The sequence below is a fragment of the Barbus barbus genome, assembly GCF_936440315.1.
Source record: "Barbus barbus genome assembly, chromosome: 1".
In the NCBI taxonomy this organism is placed as follows: Eukaryota; Metazoa; Chordata; class Actinopteri; order Cypriniformes; family Cyprinidae; genus Barbus; species Barbus barbus.
The window spans coordinates 28,395,416-28,421,208 of NC_136729.1; the positions used below are offsets into that span (position 1 = coordinate 28,395,416).

The 25,793-nt window shown below is 36.6% G+C and overlaps 1 protein-coding gene across 1 annotated transcript; it reads left to right on the forward strand.

The window, feature by feature from the left end:
* The first annotated feature begins 22,746 nt into the window (after positions 1-22,746).
* uqcrfs1 (ubiquinol-cytochrome c reductase, Rieske iron-sulfur polypeptide 1) lies at positions 22,747-25,441 on the forward strand. Its single transcript, XM_079446740.1, has 2 exons — positions 22,747-23,027; positions 24,150-25,441. Exons 1-2 carry the CDS (start codon positions 22,817-22,819, stop codon positions 24,758-24,760), a joined length of 822 nt encoding a protein of 273 aa, XP_079302866.1. The 5' UTR covers positions 22,747-22,816; the 3' UTR covers positions 24,761-25,441.
* Positions 25,442-25,793: the final 352 nt, after the last annotated feature.

Below are 25,793 nucleotides of genomic sequence, written 5' to 3' on the forward strand. Positions count from 1 at the left end.
GTTGATTTATCCGTGTTTTAATATGCCTTAAGTCATAGAGCTTTTTAGATGGATGCTGAGGCTTTTTAGGTCATGTAAAAACAGTTCATTTACTGCTTCCATGGCTGCAGTATGCTATGATTTCCACCATCTGGCAACCCAGGGTGTCAAAATACTAATTGGCAGTGGGCAAAATCACACACATAAAAAATAAATAAATAAATAAAATACAAAAGCACTCACATTCTGACACAGAACACATTTCAAAGTAGAACAACTGGCTGTAGCATTGTATGTGAACTTAACATGTTTCCCAGATATCAGCAAACACATGATGCACATTTTGACACATTTTGTTTGTTTTGTTTTAGTGCACTGAAAAAAAATCAAACCTTTAACTGGTTTATTTTTTATTCTGCAGGTACAGCAGTAATGAGCTTCCACACAACTTAACTTGTGGCTTTCCATCAATTGCAATTAAGTGGGTCCATGTTGCTGTGCAGCAAAACCTCTTGTTAATACAATCCAGTATAATTCAAATAGGCGGTCTTGGGAAAATTCAAGCATCATTCTACATTGTTTTCCCTTGGCAGTTAAGATGAGCAGGGTTTGTGGGAGGTGCTCCCTGCAGGTTTAATAAGGGGACAAATCCACCAGGGGCTTTCCATCAATAAGGTCTGATGTCTGCATTACAGAAACATGGGGGGACATTTGCATGTTTGCTGTCAGCAGAAGCTTTATGAGAGCACACCACATGAATCAACATAATTAGTGCAGCTACTGCCTGCTTTTGATATGAAAGATAAAGAAAATAGCCTCACCATCCTCCCTCCCTCCCTCCCTCTCTATCGCTCTAGCACACTTTGTTTGTCTCTGTCTGCTATGGATGACAGGTGGGCTGTAGTGTTGTTTCTATTGCAGCTGCATATCCAGTGGAGGCACAGGTGTCTGTCCATAATGTGGCTCATCCTGGCCTCACAGCAGACAAATCTGTCAAGGATGTTTCAGTCACACAGACACTCTTTGAGGTTGCTGCAGAGTTTTATTATTTCAGTTTTCCATATTCAGGACCTACATTTAGATGCTCCAAGGTGGGCATACCACCCCAAACCGAGAATGAATAATAGTCTTATGAGCATTTTGTATTCTCAAACAATACAAAATCCAAAAACACTCTCCATATAATGATTTTATTTATTTTTGCCAAAGCAAGGACATATGATCTGTTTTGTCATGTGTAAATAATTGTACTTTTTATGCATTCAATGTTAGTAAAAGACAACACTGTTTAATATTATGTATTAATGAGTCCTCTTAGCATAAGCATACATCACAGCTGTTTTTTTTTTAAAACAATTTTATATGACGTGATCCTTAAGGCATAAATTACTAGGTGTTATTGCTCTTTCTGTCTCTTTTTAGAGTTTTAGATTTCTCACTATCACCTTCCTTCCTTTTTCTTGTCACCTGCTGGTAACAGGATGTGCTGTTGTTGTGACTTTTTTGTCACCAAAGCAGCCAGCAGACACAGAGTACTGACAAGGAAGATGGGGGCTCCACTGCTGCTACAAAAGAAAGACGAAGGAGAGAGAGAGTGAGAGACAGAAGGAGAGGGGGAACGGAGAAGCTGAGATGGAGAGAGCACAGGAGACACAACGAGACAGAGAACAGAAAAGAACTCACGGCTCCTGAGAGCACTGAGGGAAAATGAAAAGAGCAAAGAGAGAGGCAGGAGAGTGTGGCGGAGTGTGGGAGGGAACGATGGGAATGAGAAGTGGGTGTTAGGAGAATAATGTGCTTTGCAGTGAATGTTTATTTTTAAGATCTCCTGCCCCTAAACCCAAGGATCATTGTTTAGTATGTGTTGGTTTGGCGTGTGGGGTTGTATTTATTCGCTGAGAAAAAAACAAAAAACAGGTCATTAGAGTAATTTTTTCAGTTTAACATCTGAACTGAAAACACAGTTCTGCTGAATATTTTCGATTCACTACAAAGAACTGGCTAAATAGTCATTAGTTTGAGAATCAAACTAGATTGGTTGCATGCTGTAGATTTAGTAGTGAATAAACACTATTCCATTTGCATCAGTGCAAGTGTTAATTATGTATTTTTCTTGGTTGGGAAAAATTAGTCTTTTTTTTTTTTAAAGCCTAGTTTGGCTTTCTCTCCTTGAAGAGATAAAAGATAAGTAAATAATCCACTCACCAGGTGACAGATTCAGCCTAATATCATTGTTGTTAGCTTTGTTTTTTATTTCATTTTAAATATTTTATCACATGTATAGGGAAATAGGAGGAGCTCTATCGCATATGCAAGAGTGCTGTTAATGTGGAATGAATCAGTTGAGTGAATTATTCAATTATTCACTCATAAAGACTAAATTAATGAGTAATTGATTCACTCATACTGATATTGAATTCAGTGTTCTTGGAATGCTGCTCAACCAATCTGAATTCATAACAAACAGATAGATAGATAGATAGATAGATAGATAGATAGATAGATAGATAGATAGATAGATAGATAGATAGATAGATAGATAGATAGATAGATAGATAGATAGATAGATAGAGTTTTTTTAATAGGTTGTGGCATTGCTTATGGATGAAGCCTTGGGATAGAGATAGTTTCCACACTGACAGCTGACTATGAATGGCCTTGAAGGTGAGACAGCAAATACCTGGGCAGAAATCTAGGTTTGTCACAAGTTACCAATCGTATCAATGCACCTAATCTTGAATAGTAAAATCATCAGTAGTGCGGACAGCCGGTACACTGTTTTCTATCTTTGCAGCTTAACAAAGTTAGATTAATCACTACAGAGATGCACCAATAAAACACCTTTTTGAGTTACATTTGGTCACACCTTCAGCAGAAGCATAACAGAACAGCTCTGAGAGAATTAAATTGTTATAAACTCCTGCTCAGCTTCTAGGAAGTCAACAGTGGCATTACATGATTGAACATATAGATGAATGAATACAATGAAATACACTCTCCGTTGAAGACATGACACATACAATTGGATATTTACTCAATGAGGACAGAGAGCACTCCAGTGGCATTATGTTGTGTGCTCTATTTTTTGCAGTCATTTTATAGCGAACAAGATAAGATTGCTTGTTTCTCTTGTCCTGTGAAATCAGATCTTAGAGACTGTGTCCATACAAAAAGGAAAGAGAAAACATTGTCAGATTGTTTTCTTCTCTCAAGCTGAGATTTGTTGCTATGGGAATACAGTATGTAAGCTATATAAAGTATAGGCCACTGCTATATACGTAATTTTAATCTCTGCTTCTAAGAAGTAAATTTGAAAACTAAGTAATTGAAGAGATATGTTTATGTGAAGGACATATTTTGTCCATGTTCGGTGTGTGCTTCTCTATCTATTCCTCACTATCAGCTTGATAGATGTTTTTTAGTACATCAAGCTTTTTATCTAAAAATAAAATTTGATTCCTGATTTGATTCAAGAATTTTAATCAAACAAGAGAATGTGCTTATCTCTCTCTCTCTCTCTCTCTCTCTCTCTCTCTCTCTCTATTTATAACACAAATTCCCTCCAGCTTCCTTTTGTATGTTGTTGGTGAGAATTGTGATTTGCTTTCCACCCACTGCAAATAAAGGTAATTTGGAAGTTTTTAAACAATGTAACTTATTTATTCATCATTCATGTGCTTTTTTTAAGTTTTTACTTTTAAATGGTACTTTAAACCATATTTGATCAATGAATGTAAAAGCTCTGTAAATAAGAAACCACCACCATCTTCTTTAGAATTTTCCGTTTAAATAATTGTTGCATCTGTATACAGTTTCAATTTAATTTTGCTTAAGGAAGGTTTTGTTAAACAACATACAAGTAAGGTTGCATCAGCAATGCACCAAGCAGCAATCTCACTGTGACTAGCACTTATTTATCGGTGTCATCCACTAAATCAGGCAGGACTGCAGGGTGAACATCATGCAATTAATATTCATGAGTATAGCTGATAAGTTTTGGGACAACTTGTTCTCTGGTTCAGACTAGATTATTGCTAAATACTAATTTCACAGTTGGGCCTTATATTACTTAAGGATATTGTTGACCGGAATATTTTATAGTCTCTCACACACACACACACACACACACACTCATGTTGGTTTTTGTGGTTTATGGGGACTCTCCATAGGCGTAATGGTTTTTATACTGAACAAACTGTGTGTGCTATTGCCCTACACCAACCCTACACCTAAACTTAGCCCTCACAGGAGACTTTGTGCATTTTTAGATTTTTTTTTAAGCCTTTTGAATTACGGGGACATAGGCAGTGTCCTCATAAACCACCTTCATATTGTAATACCTCTGTCATACCCATGTCATTATAAAAATTTGTGTCCTCATAAACCACATAAACATGCACACACACTCACACACATTCTGTTTTGTAGATGACTTGTAATGTAAAGTCTGTTTACATTACAGACATGTTTATAAGCCAGAAAATTACCAGACATGTTTATAAGCCAGAAAAATTCATGATGGCAGCATCACCTGTTGACAGTTGCTGTGAAAGCTGCCCCACGCTGTCAGGGACAAAGATACATACCCAAAGGAAATAGAAAGTGACAGGGGAAGTGTAAATGTTTAGTTTTTCCTTTAAAATAAGCAAAAGTATAAGATAACATATTCTGATAGAGAACAGCATGGAACCCCAGAACTTGTTTCTTTCTTTGCATATTTTTACACCAGGGCCCTTCTATGACACTGAAGCTAGAAAAGTCTTTGAATAATAAAATGTTGTGCTGAATCTATAAGGCTGCATATGGCTAATGTTCCCGTTGAACATTTTGCCTGCTATATGCCTGCCGACTATTGATTTTAGATGCCATGCTCACATAAAAGCAATCATTACAGTTAGAGTAGAAGCTTGTTTCATAGCTCCTGCCCCTCTGTCCCCTACAATGCACAATCAAAGGCCATTGTTGTAGCTCCCTATACATCAATAGCATCACTCAACGGTGTGTGCCTGAGCTCACTGTGGGTGAGCCTGTCATGAGACACGCTGGCTGAACTGTGGAACAGTTGTGTCTGTGAGCAGCTTAAACTGTGTCAGGGTGCAGCTGAGTCGAAATCAGGGACAGTGCAGGACATTTGGAAGGCTGGCAGAAAGACTTAAATTTAACTGAGCAAACAGGTAGGTTATGAACTATTGTGAACAGAAATCGCTAAAGGATTAACAGATGGTTTTATTGGGCAGGTTCCCTTTCTTATAAGGTAAAGTATTAAAAAAGAAATAGTATTAATATAAAAGCATATAAAAGTAATCAGTAATTAAAATGACTGGCTTGTCCTTCATATATGTAGTATAAATATTCACAAAGATTAAATTCAATATAAAAATATCATATACAATTTATTTTATAATCCACGTTTCATATTTGCCCTGTGCCACTTGGGGTAAAAATCTAAAAACACATCTGAACGGATAAACAAACTATTATACATGTAACTAAATTTCTTCACTTCCTAAAAAAACAGCAGGGTTAGTTTGTAAGTTCGCACCTCACAGCGCAAAGAAGAGAATTGATTGAATCTCTTTAAGCAGAATAAAAGACAATGAATGATGTGTTCTCTGAAGCTTTCCAGCAGTCTATTTCAGTCTGAGCAAAGGAAATGTTGGGGTGAGCAGCAGTTAAAATTGGGAGACGCCGTACCTATTTACAATTATGTCTGTCTTTAGAATCACCAAACTAATGTTGCATTTTGCAGAAAGATACTGAAGACTATAGTAGATTCACTGTAATTTAAATAATATTGAATATTATGCTATAAAATTTAATTAGCCAACAAGTTAAATACTCTTGGCAGTGGATTCATTTAAACTAATTTCTCTCAATTAATCTACCTGATAAAGAAATGTTCTATAAATCACAATAATACTGACAATTTAAACAAAATAAGTAATGTTTTCCTCATGCAAAGAAGTTTTCCACATGCAAATTAATGAGGAGTGTTATATCATTATCACAGCACTGCTGCTGAAATGCACTACAATTCTTTTTTCTTTCTTTTTTTCCTGTATGAAATGAATACTCGGGTAGTATGCATTAAATTGATCAAAACTGGAAGTAAAACCTTTATTCACATTTTTAACATTCACATATATGGTTTTCTTTTGAGCTTTCTTTTTTTTTTTTATCAAATAATCCTTAGAAGAAGAAAAAAAAAACACACTTTTCACAATTTTTTTTTAAATAAAATAAAATATTAAGCAGCACAACTGATTAGAACATTAATAATAAGAAATGTTTCTAGGCTGCTGAAAATGCAGATTTGCCATCACATAAATAAATTACATTTTAAAGTATATAGAACATTTGTTTTAAATTATAGAGTCATAAGATATTTCTTTCAAAAACAAAATCTTGCCAACCCTAAACTTTTAAATGGTAATGTAATTCTGAAGTATTTCATGTCACACAGATCAGAAGACTGATCATGTTCTAATTTAGAAAAGCAATCAAATTAAAAATAGACAGTAAGTATAAATATAGTTCTATTATTTACATGGTGCTTTCAATTTTAGAAGCTTGTTTAAGTGTTTGTCTCTTTCTACTAAGTCACTCTGATGTCTAAAATCAAGATGATGTGAAAAACATGGCACTGAGTTCAAGGCGAGAGAGATCAACAGAGAGAGATGTAATTGGCCCTGAACAGCAGTCATATTGCTTGCCACCTGTGTTCCTCAAACCGTCTTCACCTCAGAATAGCAACAGAAATTCCTGCTATTGCAGAGCCCCCTCCTTTTCTCTGAAATCCCCCACGTCTCCCATTCCTGCCCTTTCGTCATTCTGTCATCGGTCCGTTACTTTGATGAATTGACATGAGCGAGATTTCTGATATGTCATAGCTTAAGGCTCTGCTTTGAAGTTAGTGTTGAGCCTTTGCAATACATCTATTTTCATTTCAATTTACAGCGTGATCCGACAGTGGAGGGGGTCTGAGAAGTGTGAGGGTCTAATAAATATCTGGCCCTGGCTCAACCTTTGAGTGCCAGGGTATCAGGTGAGTTGAAGCAACGTTGCATTAAAGCTCAATAATAACCTCCTTGTATGTCAGTGAATCAGGCCAGAAAGACACTCGGAAGACACAGTAATGTGACTCAGACTGAAGCATTGGAAACATCAGTGAGAAGAAAATGAAGTTACTGTATAAGAGATTAATGAGTTGATGACAGCTGAATTGGGATTATATACAGCTGGTGTATGTCTTGCTCAAAGAAATTAACCAAATGGCTCTGCAATGGTTTGTAGTGTTCAGTAATATTTAAAGTGTGGTTGCCTGAAATGAAAAACTTTGTATAGAAACAATCCAGGGCAGAGATTCCCAGGAAAGATACTGAAACTGAGCTCTTTTTTTTTTCCAAAAGGATTTTTAAAATGTATCATACAAATCATTTATTGTATGATATACAGTTCCCCTGAGCTCCAGAGAGATTCCTGCTTCTAAATATCAAGATCTCTTCAGTCCTCTTCATATCTCTTCAGGAACAAATCACACTAGGCTTCATAAGCCCAATATGTGCAGCTTTCTCTTTGACTCACTTTCTGTTTGAGCAGTGATGTGTGTAGGGAAAACTGTAGGCAGTTGTAATCATTTTTAACTCACAGACTACAAATCAATGTTTTTGTATAAAACAACTGTATATACACTAGTGGTCAAAAGTTTGGAATAACTGGTCATTTTTAATGTTTTTGAAATAATTATCTTATGCTCACCGAGTCTGCAAAGTCTGTATTTAAAATAGCTGTTTGGACATCTTTTAAAATGTAATTTCATTTCTAAGATGAAAAAAAGCAGTCTTCGTTGTCACTTAATCATTCTAATTTATTTTTATTGATACTTAATTATTAATCATTTTTTCATTTATTTATTTAATCATTTATCATAAATCTATACTAATATTTTAAATGATAGTGTAGCACATTTTCTGCAAGCACACACACAGTATACACACTTCGCATGTGCATGGAGTAGTGAGTGCTGTTTAATGATGAATCAATGTGCCAGGAGACCTACAGTATTATAATGAGAACCTTCATAGATAGCTGTCCCAGATCAGATGAAACACATGAGAGAGAAGAAGGGAGTAAGATATCAGAGTTCAATGACTCGTGTACTCAGAATCAATAAAAAGTGTACATGTTTTACCATGAATAGAGCTAGGTTCTGACACAAATATGATTAGGATCCATTCAAAGAAAGAATATAAACTGTTATAAGTTAAATATAAACATAAAGCAACCTTTTTTATTTATTTTTATTTTTTTTCATATTAAAATCCCATGTAATGGTTTCTGAGAGAGCATTGATATGCAGTATACGTCTTAGATGGATATTGATTTCCCAAGGAAAGCTATTCCATTGAAATAATTACTGGTTGGCTGGAGACATGTCTTGAAACAGAGAAAAAAAAAAAAAAAAAAAAAAAAAACCTTCCCCCATGTTGTTATCTAAACACTAGATAATTACCCATTTAAAAATGCACTTTTAATGCACTTTTTAATGAAAAACACAAGGAGCTGTCCGTGGTGCTGAATTGTGCTTACAGAGGTTTATAAGCTGTAGTTTAGATCAGCCAGGTCTTGTAGCAAATGCTTTTGTCCAAAGTGACTATAAGCTCTCTTATTAAAGGGATAGTTCCCCTCCAGCAACCTGGGGTTCAGTGTCTTGCTCAAGGGCACACATGGCGATCGCTCATGGCTCACTTCTTGTAGGCATTGAGACATCAATTTTCCAGGAACCGGCTCTGAACTTTAACCACAATACAGCAGAGAGCAAAGTCAAAACCCAAACTCAGCCTCTCAAATGTTTAACTGTCTTAAAGTTTTCCCATGAAGCCCAATGGATTCATGTGTATCATGTAAACATGCATATATCAGACCTGCCAGCCAACTTCAGCAGTCCTTTTATTTATTTGATCCTTCACTGTACAGAGCTATCTTCCCTCTTTCACTTTGTGGCTCTCTCTGTCCCCTCACTCCCTGGTGGGAAAGAGCAACATTGGCATTCACTACAGACATTCTCTCCACACACAGAGAGGGAAAGTTGCACATGAACACATAATTGAATTCTTCACGTACCGGAGACAGGAGTATGTTGGACTGTGTTCTGACACTGTACAGATAGAGGAAACACAGAGGCGTGGACTCTTGGCACAGTTACAAAGAGAGGATTTGTGTTTATCCCTGTGTGCGTCCCTCAAATCACATCTCTTCCTCTCTCTCTTATTCGCACTCTCTCTCACTGTGTCTGAAACGTTATCTCTTTCAGACACTTTGTACTTTATTTACAACAATGCTATATCACGAGAAACAAGAAGCTGAGTGGAATGTTAATCTCATGCTTTATTTATTTTTTAAATGGCAGTCAGAGCATTATGACGATAACGAAGCACTGCCTCCCCGGTGTAGTTAGATCTGTTAATCTCACTCGTGTAAGTGTGTGTGTGTGTGTTGTTATCAGATGCAGACTTTCTATAGTGAATGAGGAAAGATTAATAAGGACAAGCTACCATGAAACTAAAAGTATTTCATTGCATGCAGTCTTTCTTTCTTTCTTTCTTTCTTTCCATTGCATTCTCAATTATTTTTCATTTATTTAGTCTAAACAAATATTAATTCTAACATGATCATACATAAAACCAAAGAAATACATTTCTATTTCTGCATTAAAAGCATCTTCTTACAACAAATGTTACGGGCTTTACTACATGCCACAGAACACTAAATAATTTAATGCTTTGAGGTTATTTGGGGTAAATCTATGAAATACCTTTGATAATGCTCCATCAATTTAGTTTAGTTACATAATGCACTATTTGTCATATTTCCAGAAAATATTCATTTTCTGCCCTCTCATTTCCTGTTTTAGAGCTGTATAGGGCTTAAAAGTTTATGAAGGGATGTCCTATGTCAAACTATTTTGTCCTTTACACAAACACATGATAACATAGGACTGTATTTTCATCAGCAGTGTTCTGCAAGCTTCTTCAGACATTCTAGGTAAACAGAGACATGAATAAACCTGTAAGCGTGTGTAAGTGTAAAGCATCACTCATAGCACAGCACGACCCTTTTAAATACGTCACACTGAAAATCATCATTCTTACCATAAAATAAAAAGTCACACACACATTTGTGAGATGTTTTAACTTTTATGTTGATGTTTTAAGATGTTTTAACTTGGAAAGTGATTCAACTTCTCATTTCTCATTTTCTTTTATTTAAACTTGAAGTTCAACTTGAAATAAAATAACTAACTAAAATGGAAATAAGAATTATATATTATGTTACATTAAATATTTAATTAATAATAATAATAATAATAATAAGAAGAAGACAAAGAATGAATGAATGGAATTCCAAACTGTTAATAAAAACTATGGAAATTCGAACTAATAAAAGCTATAATGGCATCTCAATGCTAACAAAATAGCACTGTTTACTGTATATACTAGCTATTAAACATCTATTGTATGTGAAAAATAAAATATTAACGTAAAATATACAGTCCCTCTTCAACAAACCTAGTTCAGAGGAGTATGCAAATCACCCCTTAAGTCTCACAGGTAAACATAAACTGGAAGATTTTCATTTGGAAAACGAATGCAACAGAGATTTTTCTTGATTTACAGAGCTTCTCTTGAGAGGTTATAGGCAGTAATCCAGCAGTAATTGGTCTATATTTTTGTTCAATTAGTATTCAGAGTATGCAGGCGAGGAGCTATAAATGGGCAGAGTAGAAGTAAAATGAATGATCAGACAGAGAGAAAAAAATACAGTATTAACATTAGCCGTATGGTAAATAGCAGCTTGTATAATCAGTGTGGAGAAGGTCCTACTGCCCTCTGACTGCTGTTGGCCCCTAGATAAGTCACTAGATCAAACACAATGAATCACGAGCTGTGACAGAACATCCACGGCCCTGGGATCCTCTGATTTCTTAATTAGCATTTGTGCAGTTAAGCTTCTCATTTTACAAACACAGATCTTAAAATATAAAAAACCCATTTGCATGATTTGACGTAATGTAAGCAAAATAATAACCTTGCAGGCACACTTTGTAGGGCAACATGACTTCAAATACTAGTGAGCCATCATCGCATTAGTGTCAGCATCATCAAACACACAAACCTTCTTCCCTGAGTGCTTAATAAACAGGCGTAATTAATTATCTCACTGTATATATGAATAATAACAGGAAAGACATCCTCTGGTTTAAGCACTACCTGTGCAGACGGGATCTGCATCAGATTAGCTACTGAATTTAGACGAATTCACTGACAGATTCTTAATCCAATAATATGGTATGATAATTATTTATTGCTGTTACTTTCAAGTTTTAAAAGATTACAATGAGATTAATCTACTGCCTGTATGTTTGCTAAGCAAACTGTCCATAAAAGCACGTCCCTAATCATAATCTAAAATGGAAGTGGAAACATGACCAATAAGTATTTGTCTCATTACTTTAAAGGGAACCTATTATGCAAAAATCACTTTTATAAGGAGTTTGAACACAATCGTGTGGCTGCAGTGTTTGAAAACAACAGCCTATAATTAAAAATCCACCAACTATTTTTTTTCTTTTTTATAAAACCAATAAATCATGAACAGTCTCTCCAAACGAGAGAAATGTTTTAGATTCTCCCTCTGTTCACGCCACAGAGGGGACAAATCCTGCCCATTTGTGACATTCTCTGCCTTATTAGCATACACACAGCCCGGAGTGAGAATCTGAGGTCCACCATTACACTGTAAAAAAAAAAAAAGTTGAGCCAACTTAAAATTTTGAAGGCAACCAGCTTCAGCAGATTTTTGAGTTTTCTCAACTTGTTGTTTTAAGTTTATACAACAAAAAGTTGAGAATCTCCTACAAAAATAAATTGAGAGAACTCAAAAATATGCTGAAGCTGGTTGCCTTAAAATTTCAAGTTGGCTCAACTTTTTTTTTTTTTTTTTTACACAGTGTAGATGTACAATTTCAGCGCCAAAGAGGCATTACAAGCATTGCGTTTTGGGATGCACTAATAAACATAGGAGTCACCATAAACTCCCCCATCTGAGCTGAGGACACTGTGGTTAAATTTCACTTTCGAAGAAAATATCCCGGAAAAAAATCAGTAAAATACCCTAAATGTTTAGGAATCAATACCAATGCTTTTGCACAAACGTCAGCTCCAGACTAGAGGCTGACATTTTTTCGGGAATCCCGCGGGTCACGGGAATCCCGCGGGAATCCCACGGGATGGGAAACAAAATCACTATTAATAACGTGATTGGGACGGGACTGGAAAAAATGTAAGCGGGAGTGGGCGGGACCGGGAATCGTAATAACACTATGATAACTATAACTATACAGAAATATATCTTTAAAATAAATAAACTAATTTTGAACTCAATACTAGTTGTCCTGTCTCTTTATGCTCTCCTCCTGTTTGCTTTGGTGTAGCCGGTTAAGTGAATGGCGTGCTCCACACACCCGTAACAGTTGGTGGCGATAGTGCCAACCACCAATAATGGTAGAGAAGAAGTAGGCTTCTTCACGCACTTTTTAGCCGCGAAAATCATAACCAAAATGGAGGCAGACGTGAAAGCTACACTGCAACGACTACTGTCTGAAAATAATAAGTCAGTTGTGCTCACGGATATTTCTGGGCGGTCTGAAATAACTAAAAAAATTTTACTCAGACTCAGGCAGTGTATGGATGGATGGATGGATGGATAATTTGTATAAAATTCAACATGAAGCACACTGTGCATTGTTAAGATGACTTTCAGTTCAATAAAATAAATTACATTTTGGATTTTTATTCAAGTAAGCTGGGCATGCTGTGATCTGTACTGTATTTTTTTTTACTGTGACAGATTCCAGCCAAAAAAAACAACAACAACACGGGAGTGGGAGGGAATGGGAGTCATTCTTCTGGGATTGGGACGGGACGGGATTTCCCCCCAGTTTTTTTATGGGATTGGGATGGGACGGGATTTTTTTTGTGGGAGTGGGACGGGAGAGGTTTGAAAATTCACTCCCGTGTCACCCTCTACTCCAGACAAAGTAAGTATCATGCGTTTGTTTTCCAAATTGCCTTTCTGAAAGAGCTCATAATCAAATTTTGTGATAGCATGAGACCAGCTATGTTGTTATTTTTATCCCACCGTGCGCCACATCAGTGTAATTCATAAACGTGAATTTATTAACCGTATAATCAGACGACTGTCTTTGAAACAGAGTATGCTTTCTGTAAATATAACAGGCTTGTACTACTAGTGGAATGTTTATTTGTACAAGTGTCTTGAAGCTCCACCCTCTTCTTCGGGAGCAACAGCTCTTTTGCATTTAAAGCAACATACTCAAAATCAGCACATTTTGGCTCACACCCTAAAAGTGGCAATTTTAACAAGCTATACAAAAAAATATGTGGGGTATCTTGAGCTAAAACCTCACATATAGGCTCTGGGGACATCAGAGACTTATTTTACATCTTGTAAAAAGGGGCATAATAGGTCCCCTTTAAGGCCTTTTGATTGACTGTTCTAACTGTTCCATCATTAATGAATAACTACACAAGAACACATGAGTAATGCAATATAAGCACTCTAGAAACTGTTAGTATTATAACAAGGAACTCTGATCAATGAATTAAGTGAAGTGAAGTGATCACACACACACACCGTGAACACACACCCGGAGCAGTGGGCAGCCATTTATGCTGCGGCGCCCGGGGAGCAGTTGGGGGTTTGGTGCCTTGCTCAAGGGCACCTCAGTCGTGGTATTGAGGGTGGAGAGAGCGCTGGACATTCACCCCACCTACAATCCCTGCCGGCCCGAGACTCGAACCCGCAACCTTTGGATTACGAGTCCGACTCTCTAACCATTAGGCCACGACTTCCCCATTTAATTAGTAAGTAATAGCGCCTAGTCGAATGTGGTAGTAAGCTAATCATGAACTATTTGAAGGTTATGGTAACCCATTAGTAATGATGCCAGTATTGGTACCAAATTCTTCTAAAGAAATTACTAATTTTTTGGACCTTACATACATCTCAAAAGCTTACTATGACATCAGCTAATATTAGGGTGTTATGCTGCTTTTCACTTTAGAATACTGATCCAAGTAATTAATAGTTCCTTTATAAGGATTTGGTAATACTTGAGTCATTACTAGTGGGTTACCATGATCTTTACTTTAGAATTAATTATATATTAATTATAACTGGAATTACAGACAAATGTCTATAATTCCACTATAAACAATTAAACTATAGTGCACAGCATAAATGAGTTCACCCCCTCTGAATAAATATAAAATATGTATTTTCTTAATGATCACTAATATAATTCATGGAAAAAGGGCAAAATTTAAATGTATTAAACATAAACTTAATAAAAACAACTAAATATATGCCAATATTTTCTGTGAGATAAGTCAGTTAGCCAATTTTGTTTAAATGAAGGATTGCAGAAATGAGTACACCATAGATTTAATTCAGCAAATGTATAATATTCTAGTACTCAGTATGCCCTCGAGAACTTTAACTGACCCCTCTTGGCACTGAGTGTACAAGTTCATGACAATTTTCACATCTGTCCTTAAATACTCCGGTCTTTAATGGGGAGTTTTGCTCAGCTCGTCTCTACAGAATCCCCCACAGCTGCTCAAGAGCGTTAAAATTAAGCTGAAATACATGTCCACTGAAGGATTTTCACCTTGGGAGAATGAATATCTTAAAAAAAAAGCCCAATAATGCAGGGAATGAGGGGAGGGTAGTATCTTCTGTTTCAAGTTGATGGATTCCCAGAGTATGGATTCCCAGAAGTCTCTATTTTGTAAATATGGGCCTTGGAAGAGGTTAAATGAGTTTATTTTGCTTTGGCTACTGCAGGTAATTCTAGTGATGGCAACAACCATGCATATCACTTCTGCAGACTGGGTCATACTCATACGTGATATAAAGTGTCACTCTTTTCATATCTTTTGCCGGCTCTGAGGCATGTTATTTCGCCTGCTCTTTTTCAAGCAAAAATTCACTCATCACTAAATGAACATTTAAAGTGAAGATCTGATTATATCAGGAGCCTTTTCACAAGTCCACTGTTTTTGAATGTCGGTGGTACTTCTGCTATATTTTCACACTTAAAACAATAATTTGGTTTTCCTCTTGTACCATTGTCCTCTTTTATGCTAAGAAATAAGTCACTTGACAGTTCCCTCCCAAGTGGTTCCACTGCTGCCAGCATTAAGCCGGAGTATGATTCAATATACTTACTTGTTGATCAAAAATAGCTTTAAACCAATCCACTTTTTTTTTTTGGTAACTTTCAAGAGGGTGTACTTATTTTTGCAACACAACATTTTCTCACTTTTATAAGAAAGTCTTATTTTGCTGAATAATTTTGACATTCTCCTTTGGTAATTGATCAAGCAGGCTTGTTGGAACATTATATCTCTAAGAACCCTAACATGTCATGTAAGTTAAGAGTAATTACTGAATTTGTTAAGTTTTAGAGGGGATGTACTCATTTATGCTGTGCACTGTAAATAAGCTATAATATAAAAGTGTTTTTTTTTTTTTTTTTAGTTAGTATTAATAATATCACGTACCTTGTTAGTGTCCGCACTTGCTTGGCCAGTTGTTGTGATAAAAAGGAAAGTGTGTTCAGCTGAACGTGTGAAGGCCTCCTCTTGTGAAGACTGAAGAGTGTAAAGACCATCGACTCTACCGTGCAGGGACAAAGGATAAAGGGCATATAATGTAAGTATCGTTTTTTATTTTTCCTCTTTCCTTCTACTCGTTTCACTTCTGTTTCAGTTTTTATTACCATTTCTTACTATGTGTAAGTTTTTTTTTTTTTTTAGCATGTGTGTTTGGCTCAGTGTTATTTTTTTTCAGGATTACTGTTAAACTAATGTAGTTAGATTTTTATTTGTTATTTATTTGAATTTTAGTTAAATTTGGAGTAATGTTTGTCATTTTATTAGTTTTTTATTATGTCTGTTTAGTTTTTTTTTTTACTTTTTTATTTTGATTACATTTTAGTTTTTATTTAATTTGAGTTATTTTAGTACTTCAACAAACTACATGGAAATGAAAGAATATTGAATTTATAAATATGTATATATGTGTGTGGTTGTACATACATGTATATAGTTGTTTTTTGGTGTTTGGCTTTGTGTTATGTTAGAATCATTATTATACTCATACCTTTTGTTCTTTAATGTTTTGAATTGTTTTTAGCTTTATTTTTTGTTTTCATTTAAATGTTAAGTTTTGATATTTTGCTGTATGCATTTGTCATTTTTATTTAATTTCTTTATTTTTTTAAAAATGTGTAGACATACTAACTATAATGTTTTAGCTTTTAATTTTGGATCTGTTTTAGTTTTAATACTACAATTTATTGCTTCCGTTGTCCTCATTTGTAAGTCACTTTGGATAAAAGTGTCTGCTAAATGACTAAATAATATTAATAATAAAGATAGTGAAATATTGTGGTGTTTATTGTGATAGCTATTTGAAATGTGCATAATAGAAAGAAAGAAAGAAAGAAAGAAAGAAAGAAAGAAAGAAAGAAAGAAAGAAAGAAAGAAAGAAAGAAATGATAAAACCCACAATAATTTCTGCAGCCAGTAAACACTCAAGCAACAATAGTATTTACTATGTAAGATACCACTTAAGATAGCATTTACTTTTCTATGGTGTTATTTGCTCTCAAATTTGACAAAACAGGTTTAAACTGAAAACCCTTATTTTCAGTTAGACCAGTGTAAAAATGCATTTAAATAAATGAGTTTCACATTTTTCAATGTAGGCCCAAAATGCCCTTGACTATCTAGACAAGGACATAAGCACATTGTTCCAGCTATTCATGTGTGGTTTATTCTTTCTTCTTCACCAAACTCTCCTTGTCTCTTTGCAGTCCCCTGATAGAGTGAACAAAGTTCTCTGCCTTAACTTGAAGACAGAAACCTTTGTCCTGAGATAAGGCCATCAACGCAAACAGTCCCAGAGGCAGCGCTGACTTGTCCCATCACTGTGCTGCTTGAGACATCCTGGGTTTGCTGTGGAGGGACTGCAGTGAGCAGCCAAGCATCTGGTTAAGAGTTTGAAGAACTGGCGTCAGTGACAGTTTATCGGACTGTGACATCTGAACCGCACTCAGCTCCAAATTGTCGAATGCCAGGAATGACATTATCTGGGTTTCTGCATGCTTTCCCTTTGCCTGGAGCATCTGATGACATTGTCAGCACAGGTGACCAATCAGCAGCACAGGGACCAAAGACGAAGAAGATATCAGACAGCATCAGCAGCATTCGCATCGCTGTCTAACTAAACATTAGGTAAATCTGTTGAATTTTTAGAGATTAAAAAACCTTACAGCATTGCCTCTGAGCAACTCTGAATTCTCAAATCCACAGCTTATCAAAGTTTTATTACATTCATAATGAAAACCATGTTTTTGGATGAATGTAATACAAATGTATATTTCTTTTAGTCACTCAGTTATTTTCTTATACGGTAATTATTCAGTTTAATAGAGCTGCAAAGAGAGTGTGTAATTTAAATTCAGATCAAAACTATCACAATTAGTTTGACCACAAGTCAACTGTTTTATTCCTGTCGTTTTGTAGCTTTGTCCTAAAAAGCACCGAAAACTAGATACAGCCTGACACTTCAGATTTTCATTTAGATAATAGCTTCCCATCTGGTTGCCGCCACGCCTTCTGTCACTCTCAGTCCTCCCATCCAACCTCCTTATCAATTACAAAGCCACTTTTAAGTCCCAGTTAATAGGATGTTAATGCATTATTGGGTCTGTGGGTGATGTGCTATTGAAGGGAAAGATGGACATTATTGCCCTTGAGCACAATCTGGGACCAAGACAAGATCTGCATCTTAATATAAGATGAGAGGAGATTATTTAAAAGTAGCAGCATGCACTTTTATTCTTTGTGTGTGTCAGCATGCTCTGTGGGGCTGTATTATTGTCATTGAAAAATATATAGCATTTCCGATATAAACATTATTTTTGTTTGAGTGTGGAAAGCAGAACATATTTCATTATACAGTATATTTATGTAATATCAGCAGCAGTCATTTGTTGTTTTGCAGTGATGTCACTACCTTTTTCATGTTGTATGAGGCAAATGTCATGTCCGTTTCCAGGGGGCAAAATCTCTTCATCTGTATACTGTAAATTGAAGTAGATGGAAGACAGGATTACTTCTTGTGATAACACAACTCAGTACAAGTGATAATTGTACATTCAAGGCGTAGCTAAGTAATGCTGTTCATTTTCTTCTTAAAACTTGTACAAAGTGAGTATGGGTGTGTGTTTAAGTTTAAGTGATGTAAATGAGCAAAATGTCAACAAAACGCCAGTGTTCATGAAACATATCTGGATGTATTGGCTTGCTCAAGCAGAAATGTGCACAATAGTTAATGCTGTCACTACAACATTACGAGGCCAAAATTATATTTCTCTATTGATAGCTATATACACCATTTGTTCAGTCTTCATTGTCACATGACATTTCAGAAACCATGATGCATTGTCAGGATTCTCTGGCAAATAGAAATCTCAAAATAACATTTATTTGATAATGAATTTAGTTGTAACAATGTTATGTTTGAAATAAATTATTTTATTTGTAACACTTTACTGATGATCTATTTAATGCATCCATGCTGAAAAGGATTAATTTCTTCCCCAAAAAAAAAAAAAAGCACTGACCCCAAACCTTTGAACTGTAATGTATGATACACATACAGTGGCTATTGAGGAAAAAGATGGGCTGCATGCTACAGGATTGCCATTAAGATTAATGGGAATGCTAACGGATAAGGTATTATAGATTGATCACAATGGTCCAGGAGGATGTCATCTCTACCCAATACTCCCTCTTTGATTGTATAAACCAATCAAAAATGATGTCATATCTATCCCCTCTTTCATGACCAAATGCAATAACTTTCATCTTCCAGCTACTAATCAGTACCGAAAAAGTCGATTGATTAAAATGTATTTAGTCCTCTGAGATATATGATTCATCATATTTTAGACGGAAAGGTTACACAATCAAAAAATGAAAGGCCTTCATTAGGTCTGAGGACAATGAGAAAATCGATGAATCACATGGAGGAGGCTTAAGATACTCATTGCATATTTAAAGCAGCATTGACCTGATTCTCACTCTCATTTTTCTCTGAAGTGCCAGCGGACGGGGGGCCGAGGGTCATTTGTTTTCATCCTCGCTAAAGAAACATTTTGCACAGAAAGGCACATCCTTCTCAATGCCCTCATGTGAGTATTGTAAAATGCTTTTGAAGTGGAAGTTTAACGCTGGAAATCCTCGCATCATTTGAAATCTAAAGAGACAGGCGGATTAATTGCTTTGTCAGTGACGCTATCACTGGAAACTCTCTCTGTGTGGGTGTGGGTACACGACTCTGAATGTGTGAGTAGACACCACCAGCTAACCAGATATGGCACTTGTCGTATAATGCTTGTGACATAATCCCCTTCTCAAAGAGGCGGTGTCCAGCTGTGTGAAAAGAATAGGAGTGGAGAGTCTGATGCGAGGGGGTCAGTGGTCATCTGTCGGCTTTTAATGTGCTGTTAGCAGTGCAGGGGCAGCGGCAGGATACAAGGGACTTAATGTGTCTCTGTTAAAGTGGTCTGTGCTCTGAATGTGGCTCTACCATCCTTCCCTCTGGGATTACTTCTCTTAGAGATAAACTCTCTTCATGTCACAACTAAAGGACAGGAAGTTCAGCCTGGCCTTGGGCGAAGAACATGTTGAGGCCCACTTCTGCCAGCCTGGGTTATATAGATGCAATAATTCAAGCTGCAGCAGCATGTGTCTTTCATGTCTGATCACAGTTTATATAAATAATATGAGCACATAGTATTATTTATATAGAGTACATATTGGCAGAATTTGCATTATGCCTTTTTTATATAACTTGCCTCTGAATCTTTTTTGGCTAGAAACATTAAAAAAGAGTTTTAATTTATTGCTGTCTCTCTGGAGAATTAGAGATCTAATCGGAACTATATATCCCCTTCTAACGAAACTAATAAGCAGGCTTGTGGAAATAGCAAATGTCAAGAGTGATACAGCGGATACAGTATGGAGAACGCTTGACCCAAACTGCACACTAATAGATTAAAAATGTCAATAGAGTTTATTTTCAGTTGACAGAAGAAATTGCAGCCTCAAATAGCTGAGGCTCAATTGCAGGCAAACCGCATCACATTGATCAAAGCTGATGCCGTGGCAACAGCAGGCAGTAAAATCTGACGTACTTACTGGATTTATTAAAATGGGCTGTGAGAACTTGACAAGCAGTAACCCAGTCAGTGTAGATAAACAGGAACATACAAATGGGATTGCTTAAGGAAATGTTCGTCGAAACAGTCTTTTGTAATAACCAGCAGTATGCAAATCCAATCTGTAAATGCGACAGGGCGATGTTTGGGTAGCACCACAGTAGTGAGTGAAAGACAGAGTGGAAGAAAGAAGCCTGCTGGAAAATCAGCCCTGCAGTCACATTTAATGTTGCTTGGTGAAATTTCACGGGCGAAATCCAGCCATTTCAAAAGGATTCCACATGACCTAGAGTTTCACATATAAGGGCAAAAAAGATGCTCATGCAGATTGTGCTTGTGTTCAACCCGGTCATACGAATTTGCCATAGTGACCAACAGAAAGCTGCTTGGTTTGAAAATAACTGTGAGCAGTGCTTCATACATTCATAAATGATTGCACTGTTGGAGTAGCTTATGGCCAATTAAAACAGTAGTTCTGGTCCTTGATTAGGACTGGCTCAGCCTCATTCAAAGCTACCGTAAAATACTCTAAAAACATGTACCCATAGATATGCATACGTAGATGCCTTCTTCTTGAGAGCAAATCGATAGAGGAGGAGAATCTATGTCATTGCGCATTGCATTCTGGGTAGTCACCGCCATGTTTTAGGACACGCTAAGTGTCGTACAATGTCAACAAATACAAATCACCAGAGGAAAAAACGCCCGTATTTGTGTCGATATTTTAAGAGTGGCTTGCACTTGCTTAGAATAATAAGAATAATATTTGAATCCTTGCATTCATTTGAGCGCTCAGTCGGCCACATACACACCATGATACACACTCATAGAAATCATACAGCCATCTTCTATCATACAACACAGGACCAAATTGATTTCACTTTTGCAGTTTTTAATAACTAAGTTGCACTGACATATCTACCAGATAAAATAATAAATACAATATAGCTTGATCTCAGCCAGTTCATCAACACATTTTATCTTAGGGTGATAATTTCTTAATGTTAAAGCATTAAGGGATAAAATAACAGTACGACCCTAATGCAGCTCTGAAATGACACCAACAAAAGTTTTACTGGACTTAAAGGGAACACATGCATGATTTCTGACCAAGATTTGCTGAACAATGAATCAAAGCGTTGCTTTATGAACATGGAGAGTGATTGCAATTGAGCTATAACATGCATAACATTTCCAGTCCTGTTTTCGTACATTATTCATGACATGAGCACTTACAAATTCAAGTGGTTTGGAAATTATGAATATTTAATAAATAATAAATACAAATGATGAAGAAACATTTTTGTCAAGTTGTTTATTTTCATTGAGCTATCCGTTCTCTGTCACCAGAGTGTTGTTTCTAAGCTGAAAACTGAAAATTGCACTTCATTTCAGACCAGTCTCCACTCCGGTCATGACAGCAGATATGGCCGTTCAAAACTCAGCAAGAGTTCTCCATTCTATACATTCCATTCTATACATTTTAATATATACCTCCACTATTACCCAGTCTCGTGTTGGTGTCCCAAAGTCCCAGAATACATTGTGTTGCCGACGTCATGTTCCCATTCTCTATTGTGAAGTGAAGTGACATACGGCCAAGTATGGTGACCCATACTCAGAATTTGTGCTCTGCATTTAACCCATCCAACGTGCACACACAAAGCATAGCATTGTGCGTCTGTAGTTACATGCATGTTTGAATATCTATAACACAATGTAACAAGATGAAGCCATTAGCTAACACAGCATCAAAAAGTTACCATAGCATAAAAAATGTAACATTAAGTTGATACACATGTAAAGAAAAAAAAAATCCTTCTTACCTGTGAAAGATTATCCCATTTCTTTGGGAATTTTGATTTCTGTCGTTTTTACAACCAGAGGTTGTGCAATGTTGTGGCATCTTGAAAAGATGAATTGATTTGTACACATTGACCGTTTCAGGATGGCAGACACAACACATCTGGAGCTGTTGAATGTGCCATCTACCTATAGCAATGGTATAGTGCATTGCTTGGCCACATTTCTGCTAAAATTGCTTAATAATTGCTTTGCAGAATAATTATTATTTGTTAGTAATGCAATCTTAAAATGTTGTTGCTGTGTGTTTATATTATAAAACACTGCTAGGTGTATGTTCTAACTGTAATAACTTATTTTTCATTGCTTTCTTTCATGTTGCGTTCAACTTATTTTTAAAACCAGGACTTGAGTCTGTGATTCTGTGATTTCGCTTTATTATTATTGTTATTATTATTATTACCTAAAGAGATTATTTATCCATAACAGCAATATGGTCAAATAGTGGCTTACAGACAGTCTCAATGATTTTATTTCAATCATGAAACGACGTATAAAGTCAAATCAGGCAAAGCTCTGGAAGGCTTTGCGTGTGTCGTCAGCGCGTCTCTGAGCGTCAGCGGATCAGTTCGCGAAGGTCGATCGCAGCCGACAAACATGATGTCCCTTGCTGCTCGTTCCGGGACTTTTTCCCCGTACCTGCAAGCTACCAATTATGCCGTGGCAGGTCCACTAAAGCCTCTCATACCCGGCGTCGTCATGAAGACCGATAAACTGTTGATGGACACCAAGAAGCCGTTCCTGTGTCGCGAGTCCTTATCGGGTCAGAGCGCTAAGAGCGGCCTCGCCGTGTCCGTCAGCCTCAACGGTGAGTGTCACAGCGGCGTAGAGTCAACGCGAGAGCCCCGGTCTCAGAGGCCGTGCAGCGGCGCTCACTCAAGGGCACAATGACCTCGCATATGTTTAATGTGTGTATTGAAGAGGTTTAAGGCGTTTGTAGTGTTGTACGTAATTAATGTTGAATTATTATTAATTTGAGTTTAGTTTACACTGTATAACAGCAAATAATAATAGCAGCAAAAGCTCGCGTGCTAAAGGAGTTAGCATCACCGAGGCCTCGCTAATGTCCTTGCCGAAGTTGTTAGCAAATCAGTCTGGCTTTTGAGGATGTTTTTTGTTGTTGTTGTTGTTGTTCTTTCAAAGTCCTTTATGATAGGATTACGATTACATAAAAAAAAAAAAAAAAAAAAAATGGGAGAATTCGGCAGATTGTGTATATGTTTTGGGACAAGGGTAATAGTTCCTTGCTAAGATATGCTGCTTATGAAAATTACTTAAGAGTTTACATTTACTGAATTAGAAGCAACATTTGCTCAGTTAGAATCAGATTTTAGTGTTATTGCATTTTAATTTATGAATGAGCTGGTAAGAGACACCCAGCCAGACTTTAAGACACGCTAAACAGCCCTGTTGTGAAAATAAGACAATTTTAACTGTAGTAATGATATGAATTAACATGCTGCATAACGTAATGTTTAACAGTTAATTCGCAAGGTGGAAAGTAGCTAACGTTATTGTCTTCTCTGTATATACAGCAGGGTTCGAAAGTCTTGAGTTCATATTGAAAATCTGATTATTTTACAGACGATGTTGTGTATGAATGTCAGTGGTCAAAATTAATTTTTCTAAATATTGAGAAAGCAGGGTGGTTGTAATAATTCCTTTTGTGAATGATGATATATAATCCAAATTTGAAATAAGATGCATTATTGTCATGTCTGAGTGTAATATTTCCAGAGCATTACATTTCTTAAAATTCTGAAAATCTGCTCTCTGAAGAGGAGATTTGGTATTTGGTGAGAAAAAAAATAAAAAGTGTTATGTTGGCCAAATATTATTTGACATGGTCAGTATTTTTTCTGTCACTGTTTCATATGCAAGTTTTTATGCAGTGTCTTTATTCATTTATTTGTTTGCTTGTTTTCTGTAGCTCGCTCTTCAGTGCGTTTCGCCCACACAGACATCAAGATCCCCGATTTCTCTGACTACCGGCGGCCAGAGGTTTTAGACCCAAAGAAGTCCTCACAAGAGAGTGGTGATACCCGACGGGCGTTCTCCTATCTGATCACAGGTTCCACCGCTGTGGTTGGAGTCTATGCAGCCAAGACAGTTGTCACACAGTTCGTCTCCTCCATGAGCGCCTCAGCTGACGTGTTGGCCCTGTCCCAGATTGAAATCAAGCTATCAGACATCCCTGAGGGTAAGAACATGACCTTCAAATGGAGAGGGAAACCGCTGTTTGTCCGGCACAGAACAGAAAAGGAGATTGCATCTGAGGCTGATGTCAATCTCGCTGAGCTTCGGGACCCCCAGCACGACAGAGACCGTGTCCAGAATCCCACCTGGGTCATTGTCATTGGCGTGTGCACCCACCTGGGCTGCGTGCCCATTGCTAACGCTGGCGACTATGGTGGGTATTACTGCCCGTGCCACGGCTCTCATTACGACGCATCTGGTCGCATTAGGAAAGGCCCTGCTCCGCTCAATCTGGAGGTGCCCTACTACGAGTTCCCAGACGATGACACAGTGATTGTAGGATAAAGAGCTGTACTGTAATAACTATGATCATCACTGAACATGTGCTTTTCTTGTTTCAGACTCATAATCTGCATTGACTTGATGGGTAACTAAGGTTAATTGTAAGTAATAAAGTGTATTTTATCTGATGGAAACCTCACTCAGCTCCATTTATTCAGTGTCAATATACACATCTGTGTGTTTTACTTAATCACATGTTTAGTTTTATGTACAGTATGCATTGGTATGCAAATAAGATCTCTACTACGCTATAGCACATAAGTGTTGAAGTGATTAAGGCAAAGGGTAAGAGAGGCTGCAGTTTTTGACCTGCAGAAAGTCATGTATGTGATGTTTGCAGGGTGTAGGTGAACAAAAATGTGCAATATACCTTACACAAGCAATGACACATTAATTCTGCACTCTTTTCGGTTGTCATAGTCGGTGGTAAATGTGACAACTGTCTGATTGTGGCTATGTTTCAGTGGAGTCTGAGAAGAACAGCAAATGTGAAATATGGACATTAAAAATGCTCTATTCTTAATGGTTTGTGCATAAACAGCCCTAAGATGTGCTTACAGAGTTATGAATTGAATAAAACCTTCACAAATGTTATGTTGTCATTGACATTTTTTAATCGCTCTTAAAGACCTGTTCACACAATGTCTGTTTCTGCGGATAAAAACATGCGAGGCAGAACAGTGGAAAGAAAAAAAAAATGCTAGGTCTAATGAGCCGTATATTACCAGAATGTGATGCATCACCTAAAAATGATATAAAATAAGGATCATGATTTTTAAATATGAGAGTTAAAACAGTTTAACTATACATGAACATTTTCTCCTATGATAATTCAGAAATGTCGCCCTTTTGCAGTTTTATCTCTTGAGAGAAGCTCTTCCAATAATCCAAAACGGAATGTTATGTTTCGCAGATATATATTTTTAGGGAGTAAATACATTTTAAATTGCCCATTAAAACGCAAATCAATTTGATTTACTTACAGTCTGTGTTCTATGCGGGTGCGTTTTCAGCAATAAGAATAATAGTTTCAATA

What these genes read in the sequence shown, in the direction of transcription:
- uqcrfs1 (XM_079446740.1), top strand. Translation starts at nt 22,817, where the DNA reads ATGATGTCCCTTGCTGCTCGTTCCGGGACTTTTTCCCCGTACCTGCAA. An exon ending in CGTGTCCGTCAGCCTCAACG is followed by an intron (nt 23,028 to 24,149) that starts GTGAGTGTCACA and finishes TGTTTTCTGTAG; the next exon opens with CTCGCTCTTCAGTGCGTTTC.